The sequence below is a fragment of the Sander lucioperca genome, chromosome 8 (assembly GCF_008315115.2).
Source record: "Sander lucioperca isolate FBNREF2018 chromosome 8, SLUC_FBN_1.2, whole genome shotgun sequence".
In the NCBI taxonomy this organism is placed as follows: Eukaryota; Metazoa; Chordata; class Actinopteri; order Perciformes; family Percidae; genus Sander; species Sander lucioperca.
The window spans coordinates 17,525,761-17,546,096 of NC_050180.1; the positions used below are offsets into that span (position 1 = coordinate 17,525,761).

Genomic DNA, 20,336 nt, shown 5'->3' on the forward strand with positions numbered 1-20,336 from the left:
AACGTAAAGAATCAGAGAAGCAAAATTTTTTTTTGTCCTGTTCTCTTTTTTTATTTATATATTTTATACTGTACAACCAGTAAAACATGTCCTGTTCTGTAGACATGGTCGTTATTTATTTATTCATGTTGTACCAGTCCAATACGACCGTCAGTTGAAATAAACCTTGTTATAATTATATAAATCTATAAATCTATTTTGATGCGTTTTCCCGTAACTTTTGTAATTTTACATATGTTTAAAAATATTTAAATTAATATTGATATCGCAATATTCATAATCGCTATCGCAATATCACATTTTGTCAATATCGTGCAACCCTACTCCAAATGCGTCTTGAGTGACCACTTTCCCGCTCTATATGCAAATAAGTGTGTGTGTGTGTGTGTGAATAAGGATATGACGGGTGCTCAAAGGACTCGTTAACTTACTGCTGCTTCATAATAAAAGCTTTCAAATAACATGGAACCTTTCTGGTGAAGAATTTATAGGAAATTAAACTGTTCCACCATTTGACAGCTGCTGCTTTGACCACTCAGATTTGCCAGCTTACTACAGCGCTGTGTAATTTGCAACAGCAGATGTTGGGAATTAAGAGCAGGAATGTCTTTAGTAAGATCCTACGTATTTGTGAATTCAGGGATTTCGTATTTTGAAACTAAAAATAAGGATATTGTATACTGCCTGCTGCCTTTTCCACGCAACCCCAGGGCACAGAGCTCTAGACAGCTGGGGATATAAGAGCAGGAAGCACAGGAACAAAAACAGTGACACACAACCGACAGTATGATAATAACATCCAAAACACACGATTCACTCTCAGTGGTTTCTGTGACAAGAGAAGTACACACTGCTAAAAGAATGTGGTCTAGTCTATATCGACGACGATTAATTTAGGGGATTGCTCTGGTGCCGCCAGAAGATCCACCGGATGTCCCTCATTTTCGGCGGGATGTCCCTCACCTTCCGCTTTCTTTGTGTCGGCATTCTAAACTCCGGTGGATTTTTGAGGACTATGGTTAACTGCTCCTCAGATCTCTGCAGGGTAAATCCAGACAGCTAGCTAGACTATCTGTCGAGTCTGAGTTTTCTGTTGCACAAACAAAAAACTTTTGAACAAGCACGTTCCACCAAAACAAGTTCATCCCGAAGCTATTTTGCAGAGGTACTGTTATTGCGTCCGACGCTTAGAGCTGCCCAAGACGATTGTGATTGGTTTAAAGAAATGCCAATAAACCAGAACATGTTTTTCTCCTATCCAGAAATGCCGTGTGGACTAGCCAGACCTTCCTCCGCAGCGCTGTGGAGAGAGGTCTGCAAAGCGAGAGTACATGTGGCCTAAACTACCTCTGAATGTGGTCTAAGTGATTGGATCTCAGTGCCTCCTCAATGCATCCTGGGTACATTTCCATCTATACTTAGAGCTGTCTACTTGTGATCGGATCACTCGGATCAGATTTTAATACCAGGTGGAAATGGGGTGTGTTTTATTTTTATTTTCTATTCAAGTAGGCCCAAGAGTCAAAAATGAAATGGGGTTAAAGAGACACAGCAGGCTGCATGAGCTTATTATGACTTACAGTACAGTAAAGGAAGAAGAGTGGGTGTAGGTCAGAAGAAACAATAGTTAGGATTAAAAATCAAGAATCTGAGTTGGAAAAGTGCAAAGAGTGCAATTATTGGTCCGGCTTATTCTGATACTACTTCACTTTTTGACACCACATCCTTTCACTTTATTTTAAAGGCGAGGTGAAAGGGTTGTGGTGTATTGCGAAAAAAGGACAGAATGAGATAAAGGTGTGCATTTTCTCTTTCTGCAAACTACACGGAACCGTTCAGGGAATATCACTCGCCTACTCATAGATCGACTTCCACTTCTCCTCCAGAAAATATCCCAAAAATCAATACTACTACTCTGTGTGCGTGCAAGATCATTTGTGTGTTGGTGTGCTTGTTTTCTTCTCTCTGTGTGAAGATAAGTGTTGCATGATACATACCCAGTGAGTGAGACTGTTGACCCAAAAAATGTAACTTGTATTAACTAGTATCATTTAAAAGTAACACATCCAGTGGATATGATTATCACAGTACAGTAATATTCAGTCCCTCCAGAAAAACGCGATTACGCGATCGCATAATTCAATGCATAATCAGCCAAAGTCCGCATATTTATGCGGGGGCCGCATTATTTCAAATACGCCGCACTTTTGCCGCATAAATTGCTGATTTCTGCGCAAAATATCCGGGGCTTGCATGATTTCATAATCCCCACATTTTCGTTGCAAAAAAGTCACATATATCTTAGCAGAAAGTTGAAAAATGTTGCGTTTACTTCACACAAGAGCAGCCATTTTCCCCTGTTGCCATGGGAACGTTATGAAGTGCCGTAATTACGCGACGTGAACATCAATCGAAAAGCTGCAATGAAGCCATGATGAAACCACAGTTTTTGCAAGTTCCCGCAATTTCATCTCATAAAATTGCATAAATATCCCGCATATTCCATCGCATTTTTTAAGAAAATGTGGCGCATAATCAAGGATTTTTGCCCGCAACAATCACAAAAATGTTGACTCCATAAGTCATGTTAGATTAATAGTGGGGATAGTCTCGCATTGCCAGATCTCTACAGCACTGTGGAGTAAGGTCTGGCTACACCACATTTGCATTCTTGGATAGGAGAAAAACGTGTTCTGGTTTATTGGCATTTCTTTAAACCAATCTCGTCTTGGGTGGCGCTAAGCTCTGGACTGTGGCTCTGCAAAATGGTCTCGCGAAGGAACTTGTTTTGGTGTAACATTCGCACCCCGCAAAAGAAAACGCCTCATAAAATATTAAATAAAGTTAACGGTTCACACAATACAGTAATGTGAGCTATTTAATATAGCTGTATTCATAGTTAAACATCATTTTCTCTTACCAGTGTATTGCCATGTGTACTTCGTCCATAGCAGTGGTTCCCAAACTTTCTCTGCAGGGCCCCCCTTTTGTAGTTACAAACTTTGCTAGCAGTGCAGCAGAACCATGCATTATTTATTTAAATTTAGCTCATTTATTTATATAAATGAGCAAACGTCCCAAAACATCCCAGTTAGATAGTAAATGCAGTAAACATATTCTTTGTAAATCTTTACAATCCCTCATTCACCAAAACAACCAAGCAGGCCTGCCTTATTGCACGGTCCAAATTTTCTTCAAATGCTAGCTCGAGGTTTGTTGTTGTTTCAAAGTTGTTTTCAAAGCGAACAGATTTTGAGAGCGGCAACACACAGAGCAGAAGTAGAGGGATGCACCAGATGTCGGGCTTTATCCTGGAAATGTACTTCTGTTGATCTAGACTGTTGGTGGGGCATCTGTGTACTATTAGATCCAACATGTTAGAACTATTCCTGTTTTTATCCTATTCATCTCAAGTTCATGTTATGCACCAGCTGCCACACTTGGGAGGTAACAGCCTAGTTAAATGTTTTGTGTTGCACATAGCAGCTGCAGTGTAGAAGCACGTGGCTAGCAGGTGCATCACTTGAGGGTCTTCATACATGCATAATGCATATGGACATGTTTTGCAGTCATGTGCATCTTACTCCTATGTCTGGCAGGTGGAATCTGTAGCTGCAAGTCCATAAGAAAAGGCTTAATGACATGGCATATTTTCAGCAACCCTAAAATGTATTTTGTTTTTTGATCAATTTTTTTTATTGTTTTTTTATATTTAGAACATACAGAACATACACATACAATTGAACAAGAACAAAAACCCTCCCCCACCCTCTGCGATCTCGAGGAAAACAAAAACAGAAATCACACCTTGCCTAGTCACTCTCCTCTAATTCTTGTGATGCTGAGGTCATTAGGACTGCTACTTGTGCTGCTGCGTTTTTCAACCCTAACATGTTTAAGGATTGTTAAATTTGTTGAGGTTGCTGATTTAACAGTCTAATGTGAGTAAAAGCCAAAGTGCTTTTGAGGTAAATTGGCTTACTGTCAGTACACGGAGACAGTCTGCTGAGATCGAAATTAGGGGGGAAAAGTATTTTGATAAATGTGACTTCTGGCAAAGTGCCTGATTCAAAGTTTAATAGGGTGCATTAAAAGAAGGAAGGACTAAGAGTTAAAGTTAACATTAACTCAGGATGATAATTTTTGCTGAACATCTAATAATTGCCTGTTTAGAAATAGAAAATAAAAGTGTGTGTTGCTATATATACAGAGGAAGTAGTAACATAAACATTTCCAAGAAAACTGAATTTTCTATAAATGTTGGATTCCTCAGATAGCCACTTTCATTAATTTGGAAAAACTCAACAATATGTCTTTTCAGAAACACTGTATAAGCTACTAAGGCTAGTCCTGCTCAGATCAGTTCATCATAATCACAATGAGCCAAGGGGCCTGTTGCTTCTTTAGAAAGTAGTTCCAATGAAAAGTGTTGACGGTAAGGTCGGTGGCTCATCCTGAGTAACTGGGACATTGTTGACAAATTTAGCTGAGCTTGTATTTCAAAGAGAATGAATCACCACTTTGTGTCAAAAGAGGAATTTAACTGAGTGCTGATTTCCCATATTTAAAATGTAAGGAATGAAAAATGGTGCTTATACTATCTGAAACATTTTAAAGTAATTAAGAACAAACACCATCTAAACATATAGATGAGGTTTGATTTCTTTTTTCATCTAAAAACTAAATGTTTTGAATACAGTAGACCAGGTCAGCAAATTAAGTAGACAAACTGTACAAGAACAGTTTTTTAGTCAGCATACACTGTATGTATGTACTTCCTGGTTATTTGTTCAGACGTTATTTGTGATGTATTGTTAAATGGGCAGTTGTGTATTTCAAAGTGAAAATGTGCTGGAAAAAGTGAAATTTTGCTTTAACAAGGACACCTGCATATTATGTGCTGCAACTCTCTCACTCATGCAAACATAAACTGCACAAGTCCCTTATCAGCACTCATGAACCTGCAGTCAGCAGCATGCATCAGCAAGGGAGAACGGGGTCAAGGACAAGATCACTGTGAGGGCTTTTGATGAGCTAATGGATTGACTAATACAACTCAACACCCTGGTGAGTTCAGGGTTGGATTTCTGTAAAGTATTTCTCAGCACTAAGATCATCCTTGTTCTCTCTTGTGAAGTTCAGAAGATGGTAGTTTGAAGATCTATGTAGCCAAGCTTAGACATCCATCCATTGTCTTTAGATTTTTTGTATCACTATTACTGAGGTCAATGTGCGTAAGCACCATGCCATAACAAGTACAACAACAAGGATGTGAATCAATAATCAGAATCAGAATCAGAATCAGCTTTATTTGCCAGGTATGAGGACACATACGAGGAATTTTGCTTTGGATTATACATTGCTCACAATGTGCTTACTCATACAAAACAAACAACAAAAACAAACAATATATACGCACTATAAACAGAAACAATATAGACAGGTTGAGGCAGTAGTGCAATGAAGAGTGCAAAGTGCAGGAGTAAATCATTTTTGTGATAAATTATTATTTTAATTATGGAGCGTAGTGCAAAGGATGCTGGAATAAATAAGTATTATGTTATTATATAAGTATTAAGTGTATTTAAACATTATTTAAATTTGTTGTTCATAACACCTATGTCCCTCTTTCCCGAGCAAAAACGCTCTTGATAGAGGAGTTTTGTTCACAGGAGCTTTAAAAAAATACCATGTGGACAAAGAAGAGCTGGTAAGCGCTTACATTAAGATGTTACTAGGGGTGTAAGAAAAAATCGATACACTTGAGTATCGCAAGATTTTATTTTGCAATACTGTATCGATTATCAAAAAGGAAATATATTATTATTTTTGTTTTTTTTAAACATTCAAAAATATTCAGGTAAGACAGTGGTTCACGTTTATGTTGTGTTTAAACCCCCTACCGCTAGATGGCTATGCTGAGACACACCACTAGTGTCCTCGCCTAACCGTGCCTAACAGTGCCACTGGCTATGGCTGAACTTTGGCCTACTTTAGCATATAAAAATGTGCTCACTAAGAACCTGTGAACCACCATCCCAAACTGGCAGTTTGATTTTCTGTGTACTGAATTGTTTACCTAAAGTAAACTTCTTTGACTTTATGAACATCATGTCTTTTTTTAAATATTAGTCTTTCTAAAATTATACTTCCCAATATATCGCCTTACACACAGTATTGAAATATATTGCAATATATTGAATCGTGACCCATGTATGGTGATATGTATCGTATCGCCAGATTCTTGCCAATACACAGCCCTAGATGTTACCAAATACAAGCTTCTTGCAATGTTTTAAGGAGTCTTCAGACACATCTGTTCGAAGGCTACATCCGCACAATGTTTTTAAAACGAATATCTTTTCTACGTTTATGCGGCCACACTACTGAGGTGTTTCCGAGGCCCTAAAACTGAGACATTTGGAAACACTGCTGACCCCGTTTAAGTTTAAAAACTCTGTTGCATTGTAGTCTGGATGGGCAGAAACTGGGCCCTTTGGAAGCTGCGACACATAAATCTCTGATCTTTTGCCATTCTTGTTCTTTCTCCAAAATATTTTCTGTAGTTTTAACTTATACATCCATGACTGTCAACTCCAGTAACATTAGACAATCTGTTTCATGTTTACACCGGCATGTGCATGCCCAGTGTATGCGAATGGTCATGATATGCGTTGTCAGACGTGTTAATATGGACAGAGATCATTTCTGATATGGAGCCTAAATGCTTGTGTGGATGGAGATTTATTTAGTTTCTCATTTATGTAACTTTTTTTAGTTACTGAATTCAGCATATTTGGTTGAAAAAAATTGCCAAGTGTCAGTTTTGCTATCAAGTTGCAGTACCAGAACAAAGAGTATTTGTCAAATATGCCCAAGTCGATTGTTTTTGCAATAGAGGCCGTGACTTTATCGTTTTCATTTCTTTAAAAACGTACTGTTTTCTGGATTTTTTTTTTTAAAAGAGATTCTTTTTATTTGTATAGGACAGTTTAGACTTTTTAAAAGAGATTCTTTTTATTTGTATAGGACAGTTTAGACTTGAAAGGGGAGAGAAGGGGAAAGACATGCAGCAAAGGGCCACAGGTCGGAGTCGAACCTGCGGCCGCTGCGTCGAGGAGTAAACCTCTATATTGTATGGGCGCCTGCTCTACCAGGTGAGCTACCCAGGTGCCCTGTTTTCTGGCTTTAACCCATGCTGATCAGCTCATTTTAGTAATATATTTGTGTGCGTGCGTGCGTGCGTGCGGCCTTGAGTCTATTCATTCTAAAGGCAGTTTGAACCCCCATTATATATACAACTCCCACGTTTCTCATTAATAAATCATATAACCAGAGCAGAGGAATCAAGGATGATACGTCAAGGCAAAATACCACAAAAGACGAGGGTTCAGAGAAAAAACAAAAGCATACGTCAGGATGGATGAGCAGATCGTGTAGAAAGTTACTCATATAGGACACTAAAAACCTTGAGTATAAAATTAGGAGGAAGGGATGACAGAGGTTGGATGCAAACAGAAGGAAGGAGAGGGGAGGTTGTTAAACTCTGAGGTAGAGCATAGCCACTTAGCCCTGCCCCCACAACTCATGGTTCTAGAGAGCAGAGAAGAATAATGAGATTGTATAGACATCCAGACCTCAGGTAATTGTTTAATGCATGCATTATGCATATTCAGTCATCCAGTGGCTGTATACCATATATTTGAATTTTTTTTTTTTAAAGGTGAAGTCATGGTCAACTTTTGTGTTGCGGTAATGAAAGCATATCAAGAGTGACTTAACTAAAATGTATGTAAACACTGCCCAACAAACTCTGCATTAACACGCTGCTCAGGTAATGGGAGAGGCACTTCTTCGAAAAAGAATGTGATATTGCTCAATACATGCAAAATGCCTAAAGTTTCAACACCTTATACATCTGTACAAGGGATACATACTAGAAACCTTATCTACCTCTTGTTTCTGGTCCTGTGGTGCTCTGTGTGTCTTTGTTTCTTTGAACAGTGGGGTTACAGGTGTGGTTTCATCTCAACAGGCCCGGAGTCCTACAATCAAAGGACTGTGAAGATGAAAGTCTGTTTTTAGTTTGATGCTGCCCTTTTCATGAAGTTTTGGGCCAAATGACAGCATCTGTCTGTGTGTCTTAGAGATCAACATTTAGGGGGGAAAAAACATGGTTCTGTGCAAAAGAGGGGCCAGGGCAGAGTGGATGGACAATAGCTCAGTCAGAGAGAGAGTGATGGAGAGGGGAAGATTGGGTTTTGTTGTAGTAAAGGGCTCTCTGAAAGGGAACAATAAATCTACCTGCAGAGGAAGATCAGAGACTGGCCAAAACCACAACCCCACCTAACACACACAGATATACACCTGAGATGTTCTTTGTACTCTCCCTCATGGATTTTGGAACAAAATCGAGTCTTCTCTGCTAATATTGACACTAAAGGCAGCTACACACCGGGCCGATAATCGGCCGTTGGACAGTCTGGCGAGGTTGGTGACTCGAGTCTGTTCGGTGTGTTCCGTGCCGTCATTCGTCCAAGGAGCTGTCGGCCTTCATTTTGGCCGACCTGACGTGTTCAGTTGGAGACAGGGCAGTCGGGACTCACCCGGAAACGGCGAGCGGAATGAGCGTGACTAAGCCTCTCAAAATCTGACAAATCTTTTAAACTGACCTTTGTTGATCTGAAATGAAGACAGATTCAGCAACTGCATGGCCTATTTCTCGCTTAAAATGTTTTCAGAAACACGTTTCGGTGAACTATTTTAGTACAATATGAGATCGTATTCTGAACAAGCCGCCATGACAGTCTGTCTTTGAATTTCTGGAGAAAACAAACCCACGTGACGCGTTCGTCCAATCAGCTGCTGGTTTTCATTTTTGGGCGACAATACAGATTAGCGCCGCCTGCTGTTATGGAGATGTATTACGTCTCGTCGCTTTGGTGTGTTCCGAGGCACTTTTTTTGACTAACTCGGGGAGACTGATCAGTCCAACTGCCTTTTCTGCCGAGGGTCGGCCGTCTGGTTGGTGTGTAACTGCCTTAAGACTTGCTTTATAGGTGTGTCAATGACTACCACAAATGTGCTTTCTTGGCTTAAAACCATCTCCATTTCTAATCATCTCCAAACATAATAAATACTTTAATTAATAAATGTATTACTTATACAGTAGTACTTATACAACACCAAAGCAATACAAATACTACATTAGAAAAGAAACCCAACACAAAAACTTCAACAAGTAAAGTAAGATATGCAGCTTACCCTAGACTGACTCACTGTGCTGTATCTATCTTACTTGATCTATTTTATATGAAACGTCCATAATCTTAGCCCACCAACAGACCACAGCTACTCCCTTTTTCATAGAATTTCACAGCCTCTACTTTCAAACTCCTACTCCAACCGCTAAACTTCTGTTTCCTGATAACGTTTCCTCACATATTCTCAGTAAACAGCATCTCATACACCACAAGTCATATCCAGTAAAAAGAAACGCGTTGTTGGAATTGCCAATAAATAGCTGCTCCTGAGTGCTGTATCATTGTCAATGATATCATTATATGGTACTGCAGTAGTTTAGAGAAAAGTAGCGCCTGCTAATGCACACCTTTTGCATCTGTCTTATAGAGAAGCTGATAGCATACCAGCGGGAGTTCCATGCCTTGAAAGAACGCCTTCGTGTGGCCGAGCACAGGACGCTGCAGCGCTCGTCTGAGCTCAACAACATTCTCGAGCAGTTCAGACGCGCCATCGCCGAGACTAACAGCAGCAAAGATGCTCTCACAAACTTCTCAGGTAACTGACATATTCACATCTGAAGACTCATTAACTCCAACTGAGCTTTTACACTGTTAAGGAAACATTAACGTTTTGCAGTCATTTTTGCACATCAGATGTCGTAGCATAGATCGAGCATTCCCTCTTGTACTGGCTCTGCATCACCTGTTGCATAGGTTACAATCAAAAACACACATGGCTCCTAGGTGTTACAAAGGGCTCTTTTGTTTTTGCCTGCTTTTAGATTTCTAGACATTGTAACACAGTGTTATGAAGAAGACTAGATCTTATTAGTTCAAAGAAAATGCTTGGGGAAGTACCCTTTCAAAGCGCTAGCTAATTTCTTAATGAAAATTAAATGAAATTTTTCCGCGGTCATTTTCCAAGTGGCAGGATTCTTTATAGACTAAATCTAAATCTGTCTCAGTCAACCCTCAAAACCGCAGGGTGGACGCAGCAATCACAATACCATTTCACTGCTTGGCATAGAACACAATTCAAATAAGAATGTAAAAGTCTAGTTTGAAATGTTGTTTCTAAGCTTACGTTGCACATTGTCCGCCAATTTTTAAATGAAAAGTCCATTTCATATTCAGTTTTATTATCCTAATAGCAGTGTTATGCTTCTGAAAATTATATTTCAATTTAGTTTGATTTGAATTCGTCTTCTGGCAGTTATGATTTTCAAAAATGTTTAGATTTTAATTTACTCATACATCATGCACACAGACAAATGGAAAATGAAAACTCGATTAGATTATATGATTTTGTCTTACTATTGGCAGCAGTGGACTAGTACAAAACACAAAGAGCCCTGCATAAGGGAAATACAGTATTAATCTGTAAACCATGCAGTATGGTATAAGTCACAAGCGTAGACAGGGTGCTGCAGCCATTAAGTATTCATATTCTCGTAAAGAAGTCTGATTTTCTGCTGTGTATAGTTAAATGTTTTATTCATTCTGTAGTGATAGCATCACATTTCTACCAGAGCACATTAACAGCTGGTGCTTTAAAAGTCAGCATAATTATACTCCTGTCATCATTTAATGAAAGTGAGAAAAGTTTTCTCTGTGTGCCTGCTTTCAGATGAGACACAGAAACTCCTGAAGGAGCTCGCAAATAGGAAACCTCTCCAGGTGCCAAATATCTACCACCACCTGCCTCACCTTCTCGACAATGAGGGCAGCCTGCACCCTGCCGTGCAGGTTGGTCTCGGCCGCACAGGAGGTGAGAAGCGTATACACACACAGCACATTCAGTACAACAGTAACTTCCCTGATTAATGAGGGTTTTTCTCCAGAATATGCATGCTACACAAACACAGTAAAACCTCCAGAGATCCGCATTACAATCAGGGAGAGAATTAAGTCTCAACTAGTTTTCAGTTGGTGACTGAGCTTTGCAATAGGATCATTCTGAAGAAGATAAGTATAGTGTATGCACAGTGTAATTCCCTATTTACTTTACAAGGTATGTATCCTACCTCTTAGCTTGATCGAACAGGTATTTCCCTTTTGCTTTCACATCTCTATCCTACTTTATATTTATGACATGCACTTGCACTTTGTGTTCAATTGCTTGTCTGTTGTGCTCTCTTTTTTTAACCTGAGAGGTGCACTGTAACGTTTTTAAAAGTGCTTTACAAAGAAAGTTTACATTAGGAAACACTAGGTAGTTTTCTTTAGTGAAACCTACCTTTTACAAAGGTGCAGCATGTCCTGTCAACACTGCTGTCTGCCATTGGCTCCTCTTTCATATGGATTATTTAGCTCCTTTTTCACTCTTTTCTAATAACTCCTATTTTCAGCAACCCCATTTTTATTTTTGAATGTTTCTTCCTTTCACCCCTCCAACAGAAGCATTCAGCATGTGACCTCTCCTATATCAAGTTCTCTCTAAGAGGATTACTAATTTGAGTGTGATAGTTGGAGTGAATTTGGGGTGCGAGTTTTGGAGCTGAACAGCTCAAGTGGTGTTTCCACATTCCTAATGACAATGACCTAGGGGAAGAACAGAGGCCCAAGACAAATTAAAGGAAAGGAAGAAGGGATAGATAAAAGAGAATAATGGGAGTTTCTTGTCCCTGGCCTGTAGCCTGTTTGATCAAAGAGTGCATGTATTCCCCCAGGAAACAAGGAAAAATGCAAGGCCTATCATTGCCATCTCTTAGCCATTGCCCGTCTGTCTGGTTTTATGACAGGTGGGCAGGTATTTGTTACCTTTAAGACTCTTTTTGCTTTTCTCTAGAGAATGTCTAGCCACTGATCGATCGTCGCTGTCTGCTGCTTTGTTCTCACCAGCTTCCCACCCTAAAACACTATCAGTTGTGTTCACTGGAATGCACAACCAAGCAGGAGGTACTGCTACTGGGAAGTGATTGTGTTTCTCTGCGGCGGCGGGTGAAGTTTTGCCCCTACAAACATCCATACATGCCCCATGACATACTTGATTAGCCACTGGCAATAGTGCCTTTGGCCTCCCTTTTTTTCTATTGCTCATTGTTCTTCTTTGTCCACCTCTGTATCTTTCATTTACTTTCCACTTGTTTTTATGCTGGTCTGAGCATATCTGACATTGGGATATTTATAGCTGTGCGAATTAGGACATCATCTCACTTTGAATTGAACAAGGGTTACGTTAAGAAATGGTTCAGAGAATCTCTGAGTCTGAAATGGTTGGAGTAGGGCCTGACTGGAGCCCCTTTTAGACTGGAACTAACAAAAGAGCATTATTCTAAATGCAGCCTTGCTTGTTCCAAACACACATATGGCCTTAAGCAAGCCACCAGCGTGCCAACATGTGCCCTTTTACAAACAGTCAGTACTTATTTTGTTGCCAAGCAACAGCAACATGTGTTTACAAGGACCAGCTATTAAACATGTTACAAGCTACAGTTGAAGCTCTGTTTTTTTCCTCCCCAATTTGTAATTCCTTGTGCTACAGTTGCTGCTGACTCTTCTGTTGGCCTGAGGAGAGTGTACACAGTCATGTGTCTGAACCTCACTACAAGGGCCGCCTAACGCATGTGAAAGTTCGCCCAGTCTTTCCCATATCCCACGCTCTCCGTATAGGTGTCCCAACTAACCAGTAGAAGTTGCTAGTGCAGTGACACCTCGCCAGCATCCCACTCACTGCTGCTAATTGCGCTGCCAGTTGTATTTGGTATAATGCAACTGTGTTTTTTTGCTTCTGTGTGAAAGAGGCGTAAATTGACAGTAACATGATTTCTACATTTGCATATTTTGTTGCTGCTTTCTTTGCTTAACCGGTATTATATTTCGTGCCTCCGACATAATTGCTTGTTCACTTTCAGAAGTAACTTCAAAATATGGCATGGAAACCTCAGTCTGAATGGCAGAAGTTGTGATCTCAGTTCATTAATCAACATAATCTAATCAACAACATCTGAAACTAATTCAATTCTGTAGGTTTTCAACACACTCATACCCCCTTATAAACCAAGAAACCCTGTTTTGTAACACAGGACTGTGCTAGAATCTTGTACCTTGGATATCAAACCTCACCCTTCGTGCAAACATTTTTGGCTAAAATGCATCGGCAAACACGAGCCAAAGCTTTCAACCATCACTAATTTCCCCGGCTGTGAAGTTTGTGCCGTTGATCATGTTTTTTTAAAGAAATATTGGAAATTTCTTCTTTTCATTAGTGAAGCTGTTTTGTGCAGCATTAAATGGCACACAAGCAGAACCAATACAACATAAATTGAATTGGAGATTCAATTTATTGAACGAACCACTTAAGTAACATGATACTAAAAATTTAGAGTGTGAGAAACATGGCCATTTTTTACACAAATGAAAGGATTTTAAATAGGTGATTTACTCAGTTTATGGATTACACACACACACACACACACACACACACACACACACACACACACACACACACACACACACACACTGTCCCTCATGCTTTGTAAGACCTTGAAAGCTTAGAAGTTTTAAAAAAGCTTCCGTTTTTTTTTTTTATATAGCATCCACACTCCTTATGAGAAAAAGGCTTCTTTTTTAATTATTTCATGCAATATCAAAAACAAAGATATGTTATTGTAGATAGATACAAACAAGGTAATCTATCTATCTATAATCTAGATATGTTATTCTCAGTATTAAGGTTGTATTCCCTGTATAATGTATAGCCTCAGGGACACACAGATAGTTGCACAAGCTTTGATTAGTTATAAGTTCAGGAATGTGAGTGTGGGTTAGACTCCTTCAAACAAAAAGAAAACAAACTCCAAATATAATCCATATACATATGCCACTAAGACCACACTTTGTGTTTAATTTCATTTATTTAACATGTAGCTTACTCTTACATAGTTATTTTCCATGCTACGTTTAAGCAAACAATCAAGTGCCAATTTGCTGAACATAACAAACACAGCCGAATACCAGCTGTGTTACGTGTAAGGCATGTCAAATCAGGTCTTTTCACTGATGTGACAGAGAAGTGGACATAAATGTAGATTGTTTAGCTGTTTTTGACATGAAAGGATGGCAGAGTGAAGCGTCCAGGCTGATCAAGGGACACAGGGAGGGGCAGTCATGGAGTTGGTCCTGCTCACGCTGCACTTGCATGCATTATCACTCATTCACTGTCTGCCACCCTCCCTTATTCTGTCACTCTCTGTCTCTTTTCCTTCCTCCCACATTCTCCTTTCATCCTCGACCTACTTTCTTGGTGGTGGTGGGTGTTGCTATATGACACGGAGCTCGGTGTGAGAAACACAAAGCAAAACTGGGACAGATTCTCTACGCTGCACAGATCACTCTGTACCCTTTCCCCAGTCCACTGTGCTGCTCACTCTCTCACATTCTGCACCTTAAGTTTGTTGTTGAGGCCCCTTGTGCCCCCACATCAGCTCAGTCAGCATGCTCTCCCTTTTAAACTGCACACACACTAATACAACACTTAACCTTGTTTGCAAAACGGCCTTCTGTAGTATATGAACCTAGGTTTTGGATTAAGTAAAAGGCAAATACACCATGAAAACATGAAACACACAGAGGCTAATAGGCAATGTCATGCTGCTGTTTTGACTTATTTTCCTCAGTGTGAAGAAAACACTGATTCTGTGTCAGATAACCAGCCTGATAACTTCATCTTGGCATTTGCTGTCACACCAGTGTGGAATTGCTGTACGCTCTTTGCTCTTATTCCCTCACTCTCTCTTTCCCTAGTGAGAGTGATCCTTGTGTCTTAAAGAGTAAAATGAACTGGTTTTATGACTGCAACAGTCTGTTGTGGGGGAGCTCTCCACACTAAAGAAGAGGCCGTCTGTTAAGTCACAACCACCACCAAGCGACAGGGAGATGACAATAGCCACTCTCTTTTCCTCTCTTTCCATGTCTCCCGTCATCAGCCTATCCTCAGCTGAATGTAACATCTGCTCCTACGTGTGACCTTTCTTAGCTCAGAGATGATTGTCAGCTTCATATTTGCGATCAGTGGGTTTTGCTGACGCGATCAATCGCTTAGTTGACTGACAAAATGAATTAGATTGATTGATTAATTGTTTGGTATCAAGGAAAACACATCAGCAGTTTCTGGCTTCTCACAATGTGGGATTTGCTGTTTTTCTGGCCCATTAGCCCAAGACAATAGGCATAACCTTTTGATGTTTTTATCGATACATTTTGAATCAAGTAATTGAAAAAAATTACACGTTAATCAGTAATAAGATCTCTAGTTTCTTTTTCTCATTGCTGTCGGTGTTGGCCCGTCTGGCTTTGTTGACTTAGCTTAGCTCTCATGAACGAATTTAGCTACGCTTGGCATACACAATGATGTTGAGTAAATTCCAGCTATGATAAATATTTGTTACCTCTGTCTAAAGTCCAAACATTGTTGCCTCTACGTGGTGATTCAGTGACTCTTTACTCAAGTTACACATTGTGTAAGATTGTAGTTTAAATACACTTATCTTTAATGACATGCAGCATGGTAGTGCAGATGCGTTCCAAACTACCTCCATCAGTCATCCTTCCCACTGCCATCTGTCAGTCTGGCCATGAATTTTTGTTCTTGTGGATTTAGGCCAATGTAATTAGTCATTGTCTAACAAGCAAAGATTATTTGGTTTTGGATCCACGTGATTAAAACCCCAACCCAGCAACCTTTGGCACTTACTGTTCTCACCTCACACTTCTTCTTCTTAGTCACCATGGTGATGGGGATCCCCACAGTGAAGCGGAAGGTGAAGTCTTATCTGTCAGAGACACTGCGTTCGCTAATAGACAAGCTGTCACCAGAGGAGAAACTTGACTGTGTCATTATTGTCTTCGTTGGGGAGGTGAGATGCCATCTTCATACAGTAGCAATCAAGGCATGGTGCTTCTGCACAGTTAATTTAAAAATGATACATTTAAAATAGGTCTGTGGGTCTAATGTGTCTTCCTTGTTTTGTCTCTGCAGACTGACGTGGACTATGTTCACAGCGTGGTTGCTGGCCTGGAGAAAGAGTGAGTACACTTCTCTGCTTCTTGACAGATGTGCAAAAAGGTGGAAATATTGTATACTGTAAGTGAGAAAATTGCGTGTGTCACACTTTCAACATCACCTTCTTTCTTCAGGTTTTCTACAGAGCTGAGTTCAGGCTTGCTGGAGGTGATCTCCCCACCAGCCGCCTATTACCCCGAACTCACCAACCTCAAAGAGACTTTTGGAGACTCCAAAGAGAGAGTCAAGTAAGCAACTCACATAGCCAAGACATCTGTGTTACCTGTGCGTTCACTGCTCTGACATTCAATTAGGAAAAATATGATAGAAATCATTATGGTAATCATGAAGAAACCAGCCCTGAGAGAAATGAAATGCAGGAGAGCTGTGATGAGGATTGCAGAGAAAGTAAAGGATGAGTCAGGGGGAAAGTGGGAGGCAGGGAGCAAGCAAGAGCTTTTAGGTTGGCTGCCGAGGTACTTAGTATTCCACAGGCATTTCTCAAAGTCTGATCAAGGTCATCAGCAGCAGCACCCTCTATCTCTTTTTCTCTGTAGTGCTCCCTCTTATTATCCTCTGTACTTATCTTCTCTTTATAGTTGGCTAACAACTGGCTTCATTAGAAATGTGTTTATGGTGCAGTTTTTGCCAACTACTTAGAGTTTGTACTCTGATCATAGCCTTCAGGCCTGAGTATGTGTTATGTTGTGGGTGTTTTTGAGCACAGATGCTTCTGAACAGTTAGCATCTTGTTCAACATGGACCCGGGTATAAAACTGTTATATTTGTGTGTGTGTGTGTGAGTGTGAGTGCAACTAAGTGAATGGGATAGAAAAAGGCTTATTACATTCCCTCACTGCTGAAGCAGCAGCAACACTCAACCACTTGGCTGAGTTTAAGTGCACGTGCATCCATGCACTCATATTTATTGTGTGTGTGTGTGTGTGTGTGTGTGTGTGTGTGTGTGTGTGCGCGCCACCTTCCACACCTGCCTCTCTGGAAGCATCCCAAACACCTGCAGCCTGTGGTAAACAGCCACAGGTCAGACTGCAATAATGGCAGATCAGTCAGATCAAACAATTAGTGGGACAGCACTGGTTTATACATTTTTCAGTAGTCTGTTGTTCACAGTGTACCTGGGAATACCTGATTTTCACAATTGATCTTTTTGCATGTGAAGCAGTGTGTATATCCCAGAGGGTAACTTAAAATACAGTAAGATGATTTTGCTTTTCATGTGTGTATTATTGTGTACGGTTTATTATGTGCTGATGATTTCTTCTTTGTTTAGATGGCGAACCAAGCAAAATCTGGACTATTCCTTCCTCATGATGTATGCTGTGAGCAAAGGAGTTTATTATGTCCAGGTATGTTCTTAAATAGATACACGAATACAATACATTTTCACATAGCAACTTGTTGGAGTGCATTTTAAGAAGAGCTCTGTAGACAGTTACTTATAATGTGTCAGCGTGAAAGCCTGTTATTAGGCAAACACTGGTTTGCTTTTTGGTTGGAGCATGTCATACCAAATTTAAAACATGGCAAGTACTGAAGCAAATGCATGTTGTTGCAGTCATTCATCAGAGCCAGTGTTGTTTTCATCAGACCTGAGCCAGTTTCACTTATTCTTAGCCTAATCCTCTTAGACTTCTAAAGCTCTTATCTGTCCTCTTGGCTAAACTAGGCGTCCAATTTGGGAGCGTTTGTATGAATGTTAACGCTAACGTTAGCCATTGACGGTTTAGTTTCACTGTGTTGTTAATCATCCATCTTTCTGGGTATGTCATTTCCATTCTATGCTCTCACCTGAAGGGAAGAGGTATTGCCTGTCTGATATCTACTGCTACTCTAGTGTAGCGAGTGTTTCTTAGCTCAGTTTAGAGTGTTGTCCTTGAGTGGATGTATGGCGTTTTTCCATTACATGGCACCTGCTCGACTTGCCTCGACTCTACTTTTTTTAGTACCACCTCCGTCCAGGTTCCAAGCGAGCTGAGCCGATACCAAAAGGTGACGTGAAAACCTGCAGACTACTGATTGGTCAGAGGGAATCGTCACTAATCACTGCATCATCATTGCTAGCGATAGACTAGGGTGTCCTGAACAAAACCGCCATTTTTAAATAGTTTAGCCAGCGGTGTTTTTTTTTTTGCTGCCTCCAACTTCTTTTGAAACAAAATTTGTCTTCTGGCTGCAACAGCCACATGCCAAGAGTCAAAAACAACACACCTTCGACGTTCTGTGTGTGTGTCGCGTTAGGTCGCGGCAGTTTCCTGCAGCATCGCTATGACGACCAGCCACGCTCTCCTCAGGCATGAGGCAGTACTAAATCTGCAATGGAAAATGGAGGACGGGGCACCACGGTCGAGCCGAGTAGAGTCGAGCAGGTACCATGTAATGGAAAAACGCCAGTAGAGTAGTCTCCCTCGTGTCTCTCACCCTCTCCATCAACATTAAACCCCAACTCTTAAATTGGTTTCTCCTGTCTTACATTTTGTTCTTTCTGTGTCTGTGTTCCTTCAGCTGGAGGATGACATTGTGGCGAAGCCGAACTACTTTGCCACTATGAAGAACTTTGCCCTGCAGCTCTCGTCAGAGGACTGGATGATCCTGGAGTTCTCTCAGCTGGGCTTCATTGGTACGATCTGTTAAGCACATGATCAATACTCGGCATCCACCACGGGTCTGTCAAATGAAGCAAGATCTGCAATGCCAAACAATGGCATTCCTGGCTAAATGGTCTCTCAAAAGTGATTATTATCTCATTCTCTTAACTTGGCAAAGCATTCACATGCTGTAAGACTTGTCGGATTTATGATAAACAGTCAAATGCACCGTGGATGGATCTGCAGCAGCCAGTTAAGAAAAGATTGAAATTATATTGATTGGCGTAGAAATTGGGTCATTGTAAAGTACTTTGATTTGGCAGGGAAAAGCAAATCCAAATTAAGCACATCACTACAATATGTAAATGAGAAACGGGTATATTTTAGTCCAAGTGAAACTGTTGCAATAATTTCTTTTGTTTTTGTTCAGATTAATGCTTTAATCTGATCCTTGTTAATGATGCTGAATGCTTCCGTTCAGGATCAACAAATGTCTATAAACCTCCCTTATTCTCTCTTTCCTCCAGGAAAAATGTTCCAGGCTCCAGACCTGAACCTCATTGTTGAGTTCATCTTCATGTTCTATAAGGAAAAGCCCATCGACTGGCTGCTGGACCATATTCTCTGGGTCAAAGTCTGCAATCCTGAGAAAGATGCGGTATGCATTGTGGTTACTGTATAGATATGAGTGTCATTGTAAGAGGCATGGGTCTCATCATTTCTCCCTTGTCCTTTTTTAAAGAAACACTGCGAGCGGCAGAAGTCCAGCCTACGTGTGCGGTTCAGACCCTCCCTGTTTCAACACGTGGGACTCCATTCTTCTCTTGCTGGAAAGATCCAAAAGCTCACAGTGAGTCTTACACCCTCACCGCCATTTATTTACAACAATAGTTGAGGCTAGTTCCTGTGTTGAAAGGTTGGCTTCCTCTCTGTATCTGTAGGACAAGGACTTCTTGAAGCCACTGCTTCACAAGATGCATGTCAACCCCCCAGCTGAGGTTTCCACTTCAGTGAAGGTATCATGCCAGTGTTCCCATAAACTATTATCTCTTGATCTTTACTTTGCACTTATCTAGTTCATAAAAATAACTATCAAAGAAAAATTAGTTTAATGCAATATACACCAACTTCAAAATCAGTGATCAGTGTGGAACAAAACGTGTATTGTGTCACACAGGTGTATCAGGGTCACACACTAGAGAAGACGTACCTAGGAGAGGACTTCTTCTGGGCCATCACTCCTACTGCAGGAGACTACATCCTCTTCAAATTTGACCGACCTGTTAGCATAGAGCGGTACGTATAAAGGGCTTTATCTGATTGTGATAGGTTTGTGTGCACAACTTTGATTGCATTCAAATAATATGGCGAGCATGCATATATATCATTATCATGACCATAACATTTCCACATACAGGCACATGCAGAAATCTGTCTTTTCACTTATTTACACTTCAGTGATACAGGTTTAGCGTGTGTGTGTGT

General features: G+C 40.4%; 1 protein-coding gene across 1 annotated transcript in view; it reads left to right on the forward strand.

Annotated features, from left to right (window-relative positions):
• mgat4a (alpha-1,3-mannosyl-glycoprotein 4-beta-N-acetylglucosaminyltransferase A) overlaps positions 1-20,336 on the forward strand; it is a 33,799-nt gene that overhangs the window by 7,004 nt on the left and 6,459 nt on the right. Inside the window, exons 2-12 of the mRNA XM_031294227.2 lie at positions 9,631-9,798; positions 10,870-11,010; positions 15,966-16,099; positions 16,222-16,268; positions 16,380-16,493; positions 17,537-17,612; positions 18,769-18,883; positions 19,379-19,509; positions 19,594-19,701; positions 19,793-19,867; positions 20,029-20,147. Of these exons, the coding sequence (XP_031150087.1) occupies positions 9,631-9,798; positions 10,870-11,010; positions 15,966-16,099; positions 16,222-16,268; positions 16,380-16,493; positions 17,537-17,612; positions 18,769-18,883; positions 19,379-19,509; positions 19,594-19,701; positions 19,793-19,867; positions 20,029-20,147 (1,228 nt within the window). The remainder of the gene's footprint in view (positions 1-9,630; positions 9,799-10,869; positions 11,011-15,965; positions 16,100-16,221; positions 16,269-16,379; positions 16,494-17,536; positions 17,613-18,768; positions 18,884-19,378; positions 19,510-19,593; positions 19,702-19,792; positions 19,868-20,028; positions 20,148-20,336) is intronic.